This window comes from Condylura cristata, unplaced genomic scaffold (assembly GCF_000260355.1).
Source record: "Condylura cristata isolate star-nosed mole 26May11 unplaced genomic scaffold, ConCri1.0 scaffold00009, whole genome shotgun sequence".
Lineage (NCBI taxonomy): Eukaryota > Metazoa > Chordata > Mammalia > Eulipotyphla > Talpidae > Condylura > Condylura cristata.
In genome coordinates this window covers 15884508-15897147 of record NW_004567110.1, presented here as the reverse complement: position 1 = coordinate 15897147, position 12640 = coordinate 15884508, and the positions used below count along the sequence as shown (strand labels likewise).

At 40.4% G+C, this 12640-nt stretch overlaps 1 protein-coding gene across 1 annotated transcript; it reads left to right on the top strand.

The window, feature by feature from the left end:
• The first annotated feature begins 7338 nt into the window (after positions 1-7338).
• AARD (alanine and arginine rich domain containing protein) lies at positions 7339-12135 on the top strand. The gene is made up of 2 exons (XM_004679999.1): positions 7339-7710; positions 11989-12135. Exons 1-2 carry the CDS (start codon positions 7339-7341, stop codon positions 12133-12135), a joined length of 519 nt encoding a protein of 172 aa, XP_004680056.1.
• Positions 12136-12640: the final 505 nt, after the last annotated feature.

Below are 12640 nucleotides of genomic sequence, written 5' to 3'. Positions count from 1 at the left end.
GATAGAGCCAATAATTTGGCTTCCTAGTTACCATTTTTTTTCCTTCTTGGAAGATAACATGTTCATGCAGAAGAATATTCTGATTAGGGCTCACTGGTTGTAATTTTTACTTCAAATTAATAGCTAGCTCCTTTGTTTTATCAAATCAGAAAACAAAGATGTAATGACTTACCTTGGGCTCAGGTTGAAGGTCCATAAAACTCCTCTAGTTCATGTATCCCTTCAAGCATAGTAAAGTTTATTAATTATAAACCTGTCTTCTAATACCAGCATTATAAGCTGGATCTAATATTTAACAAATTTTCACTAGAATAAGAGTATTTCTATTTGAATAGAAAAGCCGAGGGTCAAAGATATTTTGCCAGGAGTTATTTTAATATCAAGTACTTCTCAATGGGTATTTATTATTTGGGGACTAAGGAATTAAATTTTGCCTTGCTAATAACTGCTCAAGATTATGAAATCCAATAGAAATTATTTATTACATTAATTAAGAGACATTGAAATGACAGGTTTAATAGTAATAGAAATCAGACAGTATTATAAAAGATGGGTGGATAGGTAAAATCCATAACTAAAATTTATCTTGATTCACTAAAATAACTCAATATACTTCATTTCTCTGATGCTTTTTATTACAATTCTCTATGAATATCATTTAGCCTAGGTAGGATATCTCATTAAGTAAAAATTGTATTATGTCAAGGCAGGAAATCATAAAGTTACGTGTAAGTGTTCACATACCTGAGAGTAAAAGATAAAAATTAATCTAACCAAGATGCTAATCATAAAAATAAATTACATGGGTTGAAGAAAAATATAAATGTCAAATAAAAAAGAGGAACTACATCTTAAATCTGAAGCAAGATGAATGGAGAAAGTTGAATTTCAGATAAAGAGGGATTTGAGCTCATAGTTATATCTAGACAGAACTTCAAGCCCCCCATTTGAATTTAGATCCTTACTCTGACCCACTGATGTCTCCATTCATGATGAATGGAGGATAACAATGGAAGAGGAACAAAATCCTCATGAAGATCCTCCTAAAACTGAATGTCATTCTTGTGAACTGAAGAGTCATTAATATCTCACACCAGAGGGCCACATTGTCACAACTGATGAAACTACATTGACACATTATTGTAACTATACCTTTACCCATACATCTACCTATGCCTACATTAACGTACTTATTACTAGCCATATGACTTTAAAGAACTGCATTCAATCTTGTTATAAAATGTAAATGACCTTTTTTTCTGAGAACAAAAATTCCTTCAGTCCCTGGAACTTCAATGTAAGTGCAAGGCTTCGTATGAAGCTATTCTAGAATTATCTCAGGAGGCCAGTGTGGGGTATATGACTTGGGGAGTGGTGGCACTAGAAAAGAACTGGGGATAGCAGCTTCCCAAAGTAAATTATTAAAATCAAATAGAAAAGCTAATTCATACCAAAAACTAAAGAAAGACTTACCTCCTCTCCTCAAAAACGAACAAAGTGAAAAAGAAAGAAAAATTATTAAATCGCTGCAGTAAATTAGTGTTTCACTGAATAAACACTAGTGGTCATGTCATATGGAAGGATGATGTACTGACCTAGCATTGCATTTCCAGAAATTGATCCTAAGGAGTGAGACTGAATTGATATAAAGACACATAAATAATGTCAATACCAGTAGCATACTTACAAAGTCCAGGAGTTCTGATATGTGGTTAGTACTTCAGTTACTCATCACCACTATGCTGAGGCTAGTGATCTTGCATTCCTCATTTTATAGGGAAATATGTTCAGAGCAATAGCTTGCTGAAAGTCATGAATTGATAATTTAAGAGTCTAGGAGAAACCCAAATCCATCTGATAACTGCCCAGGGTTTCCCCCCAAAGGTTGTTTCTGTGTGTGTGTGTGTACATGTGTGTGTGTGTGCACGTGTCAAAGTGTCTGTGTCTCATTTCATTGTTGTTTTGTCTTAAGCAACACTCTCAGGCAAGCCATGCTTTTGATGTGTTGTGGCCAGTTTGAATACATTCTCCCTCTTACAATACTTTCAAAGAAAGTGGTTCTATTTATGAAGTCAGCAGGACCTTGCTTGAAAAGCAACACAATGCTGGCCTCACTACAGGATTGTGTTTAGAGTGAGGCTTCAGTAACTGTCATGAAGGAGGAAGTAGTGACCAAAGGTTCTGATAATTCACCAATGGCATTGGATTCCTGGATGTGTTGTATTCCTACAGTGCTGGCTTCTGGCTTCCAAGAGCAAATAGTCTTGCAATTTGCTGAAAAAGAGAAAGAAAGAGTGGGAGGAGGTGGGATTTGATTCAGGCTGCTTTAGGTCAAAGTGGTCGTGCCATGATGATATGGTTTATTGAATGGGAAAGTTAAGTTTTCTAGGTTGTATATTGGGTACAATATTTAACGCTACACTCTTAGCCTGGAGAAAGGCTGTGGTATCTTATTTTTCTGGATAGCAGAGGACTGCCAACTACTAGAAAGCAGCAAGTAGGCTCCTATTGTTTTCTGTACTTTGCTCAGTTTACTTTCTCACTGCTGCAAAGTAAGCGAGGTTTATCAGATACTATGGAAGTTCCATATTCTTAGAATCATCAATGTACAACTTACTCTGTTAGGTACAGTGGTGGTAACTATGAATCTATGAACCTAGAGTGCATTTCAATCTTTAGTTTAGCATCCATTCATCCTTCCCATACCACTGATGACACAATGAGCTAGATATCATGAATAAGACAAGGTACCTCCACAAGAACTCACAGACTATAGGAGATACAGCAGTAGTGTTTAGCATAGTGAAGAGTAATAGTTGGAGTTATGGATACAGCAGTAGAAACACACAGTAGAGGGAAGTTCTATTCCTTACTAGGGAATTTGGAGAAGACATCGGAAGAGCTGCTATTCAACATCATACTGGAAGTGCAAGCCAGAAAAATATGTTTATAGCAGAACTATTTACAATAGCCAAGATATGGAAACAACCAAAATGTCCCAGAACAGATGAGTAGATCAAGAATTTGTGGTATATATGTGCAAATGGAATACTGCTCAGAGATAAAAAAAAGATGAACTCATGCCATGGATGGAACTGGAAGGGATTAGTCTAAATGAAGTGAGCTAGGGGGAGAAAGATAAATAATGGATGATTTTCCTTATACGTTGAATCTAAAGACTAGATTCGCAGGAATCTAGGAATCTAAATAAAGGTTAGACAAAGAAAACCCCTAAAATTGACTCTGGAAAGCAGACAGTAGGTCTGAGACACTCAGGAGAGGGGGAGAAGATAGAGGGGGAACAGAGGGTGGTACAGAGGGTGACAGAGAATAGAAGAAAGGAGAGTGTGGTGGAGGCTGGTAGAGGACTGTGGGCACATTGATGGTAGGAAAACTGTGGTGACTACATCTGAGGGAAGAAACCCTAAACTGTGAAAAAAGAAACAAGATGTTTAAAAATGAACAAACAAATAAATAAAGCAAAATATCTGTCATCAGAGAAGGGAGGCACTGTAATATACTCCTCTGCTTAGGTGTTCTTTGAATAGTACATAGCCCTGGGTATAGGGCAAAAAATGTACGCTAATTGGATAATATTTATTTTTGACTGCAAAAGTCTAATCTTAGAAAGAAGGCAATAATGATCTCCTGCAGCAATTGCTTCATGAGTACATAGAATTACTAGAATTAAATTGTCAAAAAATAGTTAACCTGTTCATCTTACATTAAAAAATATAGTTGTTGGAAAGGTATCAAGGTTTTGACACACTTACTGTATTTCTTAGCATACACAGAAAAGTGCTCTAAGTTTTCTGTCTATACTTTTCTATACTATACTTAAATCATAGGAGAAAGCTATAATTGAAATGTCTTCATACAGAGCATGAAGACAAGATAAACAGTCAAAATTATATGAAAAGAAACATATCTCTTCTTTATTGATGGTATGGAAATGAAGCTGTGATGTTCTTCTCAGACTGTGAACTGACAGACTAAAATTAAATGTACTTGTACATGACTGTTAAGCATTATCCGTCAATAAAAAAAGTTCCTGTTGTCTATATTCATACCCAACTTTCATAATTCATCTCAAATCATTTTATGAAAGAGTAAATGTATTCGGACAGTTATTAGAAATATTTTGTATCTTTCAACAACTAGAATTTTCATGTTTGGGGCAAAGAAACTTCTCTCCATCTCTTTAAAGAAATGAATTAGTCAAACTTCTCTTTACCAGAACTCTATATCCACTGGATGCTTACTTTTGCACTCTCTACTTTCAGGAAAGGGAAATAAACCAGAAGGTGTCTCAAATATCAGCGTTTTCAAGAGAACACACTGTTCTCCAAGGATTATGATACATACTTATTTCTCACTCAAACTATATATGCATGACAGGCTAGTTTACCCTCAGTTCCATATTTTCATTCTAGGACCCAGGATAAAAGAAGTGCCTGCTCTGAGGTTCTGCTGAAAGAGAGAAAGGGGGGAATTGTGTGACCACACCTAAGGATTTTGCTGGGACTCACCCTTTGTTCTTTCTGGCTTAAGCAAACCTTTGGACAAGACTGAGGCCAGAGGAATGGAGAAATATTGTTTCCACTGCAAGAGGCAGAGAGTATTTCAAATGAAAATACACCTCACCGTATGAACTTAGAACATAAGATTGAGATGATTATACTGGCTCCGTTGGGTCACAATTTAAATTGGTCATCCTATCCACTGGAATGTGCTTGTGGAGCCTGGCCTCAATGCCTTAGGTCAGACCTGACTCAATCCCTTGCAATTTTAATACCAATTCTCTTTATCTTTATTTTAGAGAGAGAGCATTGTGATGTCCATTGAGGCAATGTGATATTCTTGCCATGTTCTTATGGCAAGAACCCCCACACATCCCTTTTGTGGGAAGCAGGAATAACATTTATGAAGTGTTTATTTGTATCAGTGCATTTCTGAATGTTTTCATTTATCTACCATAAGGAAATGTTCTCATCATTAGTTAGCTAGAAAATGAAATCAGCACATTCCCTTTAGATTCTGAAATGTCTCTCAACCTCTTAAGCTGTTCACTGAAAGCTTTCAAATATTTACTTTCAAAGTTATAAGCATGATGTCCTTTCTTTGAAGCTTAGAGAACTATTTGTTTCTTTTTTGCATAGAAGACTCAGGAACATTCTACATTCAATGGGAACAGAGTCTAACCCTTGAACAATTATTCAGTTGTTCAGGTAGATGGTTGAAGAGGAAGCAAGGCTGTAGAATTGGATCAGTGGCTCCGGAGGTACAGCTAGAGGACACATAAAAGAAGTAGTAGATATTAACTGGTGAATTTATGTGAAGAGATTAGATTTTTGCATAGAGATTACCACACTTTTGCTACTGTTCTGCAGGCATGAGGAATAGGGTCCATGCACCCAATCTCCTTCTAGGATTCAAATGGACTGAGAAGGGGCCTCACCAGTGTGAGACTGGCACTCGGGAAGAACTGGTCTAGGTAACTGGACTAAAGGAAATCCAAGTTTTAATCTCCTTTAGCAGATTTTTAGTGATCGTGCAACTGCATATTTCCTGACATGGAATAGGGAAAGAGCAAAATGCTGGGAGCCCTGCAGATCTGGAATCAAATCCTGCTTTTGGTATTTCCTACTTTACTTACTATATGACCTTAGGTAAATCTCTAATCTTTTGGAACTCCAATTTTTCACCTAAAACCCAAAATAAACAGCATAGGATTTTGTCAAGATTATTTACATTATATGCCTATGTCTATCAGTATCTATATATATGTTAATGTATGCATAAATATTCAATATCTTCATCTGTGTTGGTGTCAATATGACTATGTTATCTAGTGTCTAAGAGTTGCTTTGTTAATTGTCTTCACGCCTTTCTCTCCTTTATGAATCTCCCCCACTAACAACATTCTGCACCAGAGCAGCACATTTATTACAAGGGATGAATCTATATGGACATAACATTATTATCCAAAGTCCATAGTTTATCTCAGAGTTCAGTCCTGGCACTGTATATTCTGAGTTTGCAGAACTATATAATGAAGTGTATCCACTATTGTAGTTTATACAAAATAGCTTCTCTTCCTAAAAAACCCCATGTCCTCTGACTATTAAACTCCTTCCCCCAGCTCCCCATCTCTCAACCCCTTGCAAAGACAGATTTTCCTACTGTCTCAGTGCAATATAGCAAATTATCTGCAGCAGTCTGCTACCTTGTCTTCCTCCTTATTGAGTGGATCTTCAGGTCATCTCAACTCAGAATCTTAGGAGTGTAGCGAGTTTGGATTTCACTCATGCAACATATAAAAGGAGAGCTCCATTTTCTTCTTTAGGAGACAGTATGTTTCCAGGATATGTCCCAGTAGTTCAGAGGACAAGACAGATGTCTTAGGTACGAATCCCCAGCAGAACACTTACCAGTCTGTGATTTTTTTGCCTCATCTGCAAAATACAGAAACCAAGAGTATTATTGGTACACAGTATTAACAAGTGCTGGTACTTCAGTAAGCACTAATAAAAAGTAATCCTTACTGCCTAATGGGCACCATGGATCTGGAAAATTGAAGGTGAATTGTAAGTCTTTACTTAATAGATTAATAACTCTAAAATCTATGACCATCTTTGTCCTCTGAGAGTGTATTCATGGTCACAAGTAAGTTTTGACTCTACTCCTTTTTAGAAATTCTCTATTAGGTGGAAAGAGGCGGTTGATTATGTCCCTTCATAGGATACACAAGTAATAGTCACATGATGATACTTCAATAGGAATTAAAACGCATTTTGCAGCAACTGGATTTATTTTTCACTTTAACCCCTTCCGAAATGTGAAAGTGACATGGAGTTCCAGAATCTCCAGTTCTTTCTGCATTTTCTAACTAACTGTGGTCAACAACGGGCAATACCTGACAAAGACTGGCAGAAACTACAACATCAGAAAAAAAAATTTAAAGGGACAAAGTATTAAATAATTGAGACAGCCGGGGAAGTTTGATAACAAAATAGTCTGCCTTTTCGTCTCAAATCTTCCATCAACACCTCAAATTCCACCTACTTGGATGGACTCAAGACTTCCCATGGGAAAGACACTTGAACAAGCAAGAAAAAATGTATCAGTTGAAACCTCACCTCGGACTTCCAGTGGTATGGACACCACCTCCTTTGTTGCTAGAGAGGGACAGAAGGACAGTGATGAGAGCAGTGAACACCTCTGGGTGGCTGAGCAACAGTGGAGTCCCACTGGCTGGGGTCCTGCCCATTGGGTGCTTCCCCCCCCCCCCCCCCCCCCGCCCCCGGTCCTGCTGCGTCCCGACGCTCGCATGTGGAGATGAACCAGCTAGCGAGCAGCACGCCGGAGTTGCCACTCGACGTGGCCCTCCGAGATGGGCCTCGGGGACTCAGGATGGCGCAAGAGGAAACTTCCCGGGCGCTCCCCGGACCGCCAGGCAGAGGAGGACTGTGGCCCGCCGCAACGCGTTCTGTGCGCGGTTTCCCTGGTCGTGACAGGACCGTGGACGGCCAGGAGGAGGCTGCCGTCGCCAGCCCGCTGCTGGAAGACGTCAGGCGGCGGCTGGTGCGCGCCTTGCAGCTCGCGGTGTCGCTCCGCAGCTCCGGGCGCTCCCGGGAGGCGGCGTCGGCGCAGCAGGAGCAGAAGCGCGCGCGCTCGGAGAACGCTCTGACCCGGCTACGCGCGGAGCTGGTGAGCGCGTGCGCAGGGCGGCGTGCTCGCGGGTCCGCGCTGGCCTCGGCAGCTCCAGGGGCGCTGGAATCGCCAGCGCTGCCCGAGGCTAGCGAGAGGGAAGCCAAGAGTAGTTGAACCCAAGAGGGAGAAGGAGAAGCGTGCAGCGAGAGGGAGCAGGGCACTGGCCGTCGATCTCCCCCGACCTCCAGCTCGCAGCCGGACAAGTGCGGCTGGCCACGCATCCCTACCCACAGCCTGGTGTCCTCGGGATCCGGGGTGCTAGCACCCAGGACAGGGGCTCAGTGACACTTCCCACTAGTCCAGTAACTCCTGCCCAACTTGTTCTATGTATTTCTACCTGGTAGAAAGTTCTTTTCAAGGAACTTGGGGGTAGAGGTCCGGGTGGGGGGCGGAGGCAGGAGGAGAGTTCTACGAAATACGCGCCTAGGATTGAGGGGTTCTGTTAGCCAAGTCTTTCTGCAAGTTTTAGCACCTTGGTAAGAATTCAGAAAACTGAAAATAAGATGTTTTATAAAATTGTAGCTTTTAAACATCAGGCAGGCTAAGTTTGAATGTTAAATAGGAGGGGATGTACTTTATTAATGTTTAAGTTACAATTGGACTAGTTTAGATTTTTTATCTTCCAAATAACTATCTTAGAACATTTTAGTTTACGCCACTGTAAACTTAACTGTTTAATTTAAATTAAATAAATATAAATTTAAATAGATTCCAAATGAAACAAATATCGAAAAAGACAAAACAAGTGAAAGCCATTCAGATTTTAAAACGGTGGTGTCTATGATGCCAATAGTGTAAACTTGACTTGGGAGATACTGTTCTTTTGTATTGAATGCTAACAAAGCATTAGCCACTATGTTAGAACAGATTTCGACCTCAGTTAATTGTCTGATTTAAGAACGTTTACAGAATATTTATCTTACTTCTGAGTAAAACCATCACATATATAATTTTATCCATGTTAATAATTTGAATTTAACAGGAGATGAATTATCTTTGGTCCAACCACGTTGAAGAAACAGCTGGATTTCTTCCTGCACTTAGTCTGATAAGAGAAACACCTTATTAGGATACCCAGCGAAAGGGTACACTGTGGGCCAGCAGTGAAAACTGGAGTTTTTCTGCCCTGGCTCAGCCATCTCTGCACTTCTGATCCTGGATATTATCACTCATCTCTGCACCTCATTGGACTTGTGTTTAAACCAAGGGAAGAGATGATATTAAGCTTTGAAACCCCTTCCAATCTTAACATTTAATTAGTTGCCCCACCACTAGGAGGCGTTCCAGGCAAGTAATGTATGTAGAGGTGTGAGGAGGAGAGGAGATGATGAACAAAAGCTTTCAAAGAGAGAAGGCTATTGTTGGGTCCTTTGCCTGGACAGACCTCCCCACCTCCCCCCACAGAATTATATGCACACTGTTGTGTGGAAACAAAGAATGAGCCATGGGTGCTGGAACAGAAAAACAGGAGGCAGGAAGTGTTCCTGCCTTGTGTTTGCTACCTTGTGTTCTTTGACCCCCATGTTATTGTCGCATGTTATTGATGCACTTGCTGAGAGCTTCCGCCTACCCCCAGCCCCAAGCTCCAGGCTGAAGGGGATAAATAGGGAAGGAGAGAAAAATAAAGTGTGCCTTTGCTTGCTGACCAAGGAGTGTGTGCTTTAATCCTGACGTCCTTCGCTCAGACCATCTCTGCTGTCGTGCTGGCGCGGCAGCTATAAATCCTAACATTATCATTACAAGCGCTGCTTACCACCTTGCCTCATGACACTGGGGCTGTTTATTGGCAAGTGTGAGTTTCAGTTTACCTACTTGTAAAATGGAGATAGTAGGGTTGCTATGAGGGTGATGAAATGTTATATAAAGTGTCTAGAACATAGGCATTGTTCAGTGGCTCTTATTATTAAAATAATGTAATTATTTGGGAGTCTAATTGTACCAAAATAAATGAGGTACTCAGAGCAGAGAACTTCACATACACTTAGATACTATGTTACTGGACCTTAGATTACCTTCAACATATTGACTAGTCAGCTCATCAATGTGCATGTCCAATCATGAGAAAGGCTAAAGAACAGGGGTGCTTCAGGCTGACATTGGCATTGGAAGATGTTGTTTCTGACAAAAGGGCCGTTAGCCAGGTTTCTATAGGAATTAGCACACACTCACCCTGTGTCATGTTCTGGGGTGGGATTTGCATAAAGAATAATGATGGATGGCTTCAATTAAATGTGGAGACATGTTGCTATATATGATATGCTGTTAGTTTTTGTTTGAACTGTCTCACATTGATTGCTAGGGTTTATGAGTGAATTTCAGAGGTTCTATGTACTTACATTAGACAAGGAATTTTGCAGGTGCATAAAATGCACTGTTCCTCAGAGAGGGTTCATAGTTTTCATCACATTCTCCAAGGGATTCATGATAAAACAAAAGCAAAGAACCATGGATCTGAGAATTCCTACAATAAGTGTGAATTATACTTACTTTTTCTCGGACGGCAAATTTTAACAGTTTTACTCCTTGGTTCTTAATCTGAAAGTACATGGTGAATATTCATCAACTCATCCATTTATGCATTCATTCAGTTGTCTTTTAACCCAGCATAGAGTACACACCACGTTCTGTGCCCTGGAAGTGCTCCCAAGTTGGGGACACAATCATGAATATGAAGCACTGTGCCCTCAGTCAACAGCCTAGTGGAGTGTGTGTGCTGTGAGTAGCACGTGTCTAGAATGCTGTGGAAGCACAGCTACTGACCACAGGGAAGGCTTTTATACAAGTCTTGGCATTTGATGGGATGCAGTATGAAAAGAGGTGGGAAAGGACTTTTTGGGCCTAGGGGCACAAAGGGGTGAATCTCCTCATAGTGTGTTTTGTGAGGGCAGGCAAGGTTTCTGACCACGATAGCAGGTGATGGTGTGGGGGGGGAGTGCCAGGAAACAAAGCTGGAAAAGTAGGCAGGGATATAGACTATCTGGAGAACTAAAACTTCCTAGAGGCAAGGTGTAAGGACTTTTTGTGCTGTTACACAGTGATGGTTAAAGTTTGCTAAGTGTCTACTTACTGTACCCTTTACTGATTCTTGTTTTCAGAGAAATGGTTCCAGGGGCTGAAGAGTGAAGAAAAATGCATCAAAGGAAAAGGGGAAGAAAATTTTATCCAATGACTTTATTTTGCAAATTGGGAGTGGAACCCCGATATATATTTAATGCAGCTGAACAGTCATTTTAAAAAAAAATTATTTATTTATGCATATGGAGCTGCGGTACAGGCCAGAGGTTCAGGGGTGTTGAGAGGGTTCACCAGAGACAGTGTGGGGAGAACAGGCAGCAGTGGGGAGCAACGGGCTGATTAGGAGAGGTCTGCCGTGCCATTTGGATTACCTCTGGGGCCCGGGATCTCACACTGAGGCAGCTGTTGCTAGCTTGTAGTGCTGCGTCCTAACCCGCTGTGCCACCAGGGAGGGCCCCCAATATTTTTTTTTATCAATAGAGCCCCCAGGTTCTACCATGGTGGTTTCTGTTGGAGAGCTTATGAAGGATTTTAAACAACAAGAACAGCGTTCTTATGGTCTGCGTTAAATATGACATTAATTGAAGAAAATGGCAAAATTTGACCATTTGTTTTCAACTTTAATATAAAGACTAGGTTGCCTCTTAGGTAAACTGCCCTTGAAATCCAGCTTTTAATACCATTGCAGGACATTATAAATCAGTATTGCTATATAACAAATTTCACTCCAGAGTGAAAATTGTTAGATTATGTAAGTACACATAACTGTACATGTGCCTCTAAGGTATCATTCAGTGTTTTTGCTCGACAGGGAAACCATTTAACATCTTAAAAACGTGAAATGACATGTAATCATGTGAATGGCCAGGTCCTAGAAGCTTGGGAGGCCTTGGGCAGTTATTCTGCAGCTCAAAAAGCTCATAAAGATCCATGATTTCATCCCAGATCACATGGATTGTTTGGAAACATTCTTCATGCCCAGGAATTTTTCATCTGAACACCGCTGTGCATCAGTTAGCTTTGTTTTTATTTCAAGGCCATTTCCAAAGCAATTTGTATATCTGGATTTTACCTTGTATAGAAATCTGTTTTATGACCAGGCCAAATAGTCAAAACTGGAGAATAAGATGAGAAATACACTTTCCTGATATCTTCTTTTCCCTTCCTACCAAGCCTTTCTTTTACGTGTGCAAAGAGCAGTTTCATTTGATCCGTATCTTAGACTAATAAAGATCCTTATTTTTCCCTCTTAACTTTTAGCTGGAAATGCGTTTTCAAAATCGTCAGCTAGCCAGATCTTCGCTGGATTTAAACATGAAAATGCAGCAATTGAAAAAGGCTGGTGATCTGGAAATTGCCCCAGAATCTCAAAGCTTGGAAGATAATGCTGTGAAGGTGGAAAAATGAAATGCAGAAGACTTGAACACTAAAAATAACCCAGACTACTCTAACACAATCCTGACGTGCCATTACGAATGCTTCTATAAGCTTTTAGGGGTGGTTTTTAGATGGAAAACTCAGGCTCCATGGGGAAGAGACAGTAAACACCTCAGAGGAAAAAAAAAATTGTTGTAATTGAGTTTTAAAGTTACTTATTCATTGTTCTGGCTGGAAGTTAAGCTAGAAAAAATATTGAGGGCAGTCTTCATGCCAGCTTCCTGCTTTCTACCTTGATCCACCTTAACTCGCTGGCATTACTTGAACTTTGAGAATCTGTGCTGTCTTACTTTGACTATTCTTAGTTTGCCCATCAGCTGTTTGTACCCCCCTCTGCTTTTGAAAAGCAGTACCAGGGAAATGCCAACCATATACCCTTTTGTCCATTAGGTAAGTGTGCCCCTCTGGGAGTATTCCCACCGAGCAAGGCAGGCCCATCTGGTGGCAAACTCAGAAGTGGAGGAGCATCCTCTGA

Coding starts and splice junctions, on each gene's coding strand:
- AARD (XM_004679999.1), top strand. CDS start 7,339: ATGAACCAGCTAGCGAGCAGCACGCCGGAGTTGCCACTCGACGTGGCC. Junction 7,711..11,988: donor CCCGGCTACGCGCGGAGCTG/GTGAGCGCGTGC, acceptor CTTAACTTTTAG/CTGGAAATGCGTTTTCAAAA.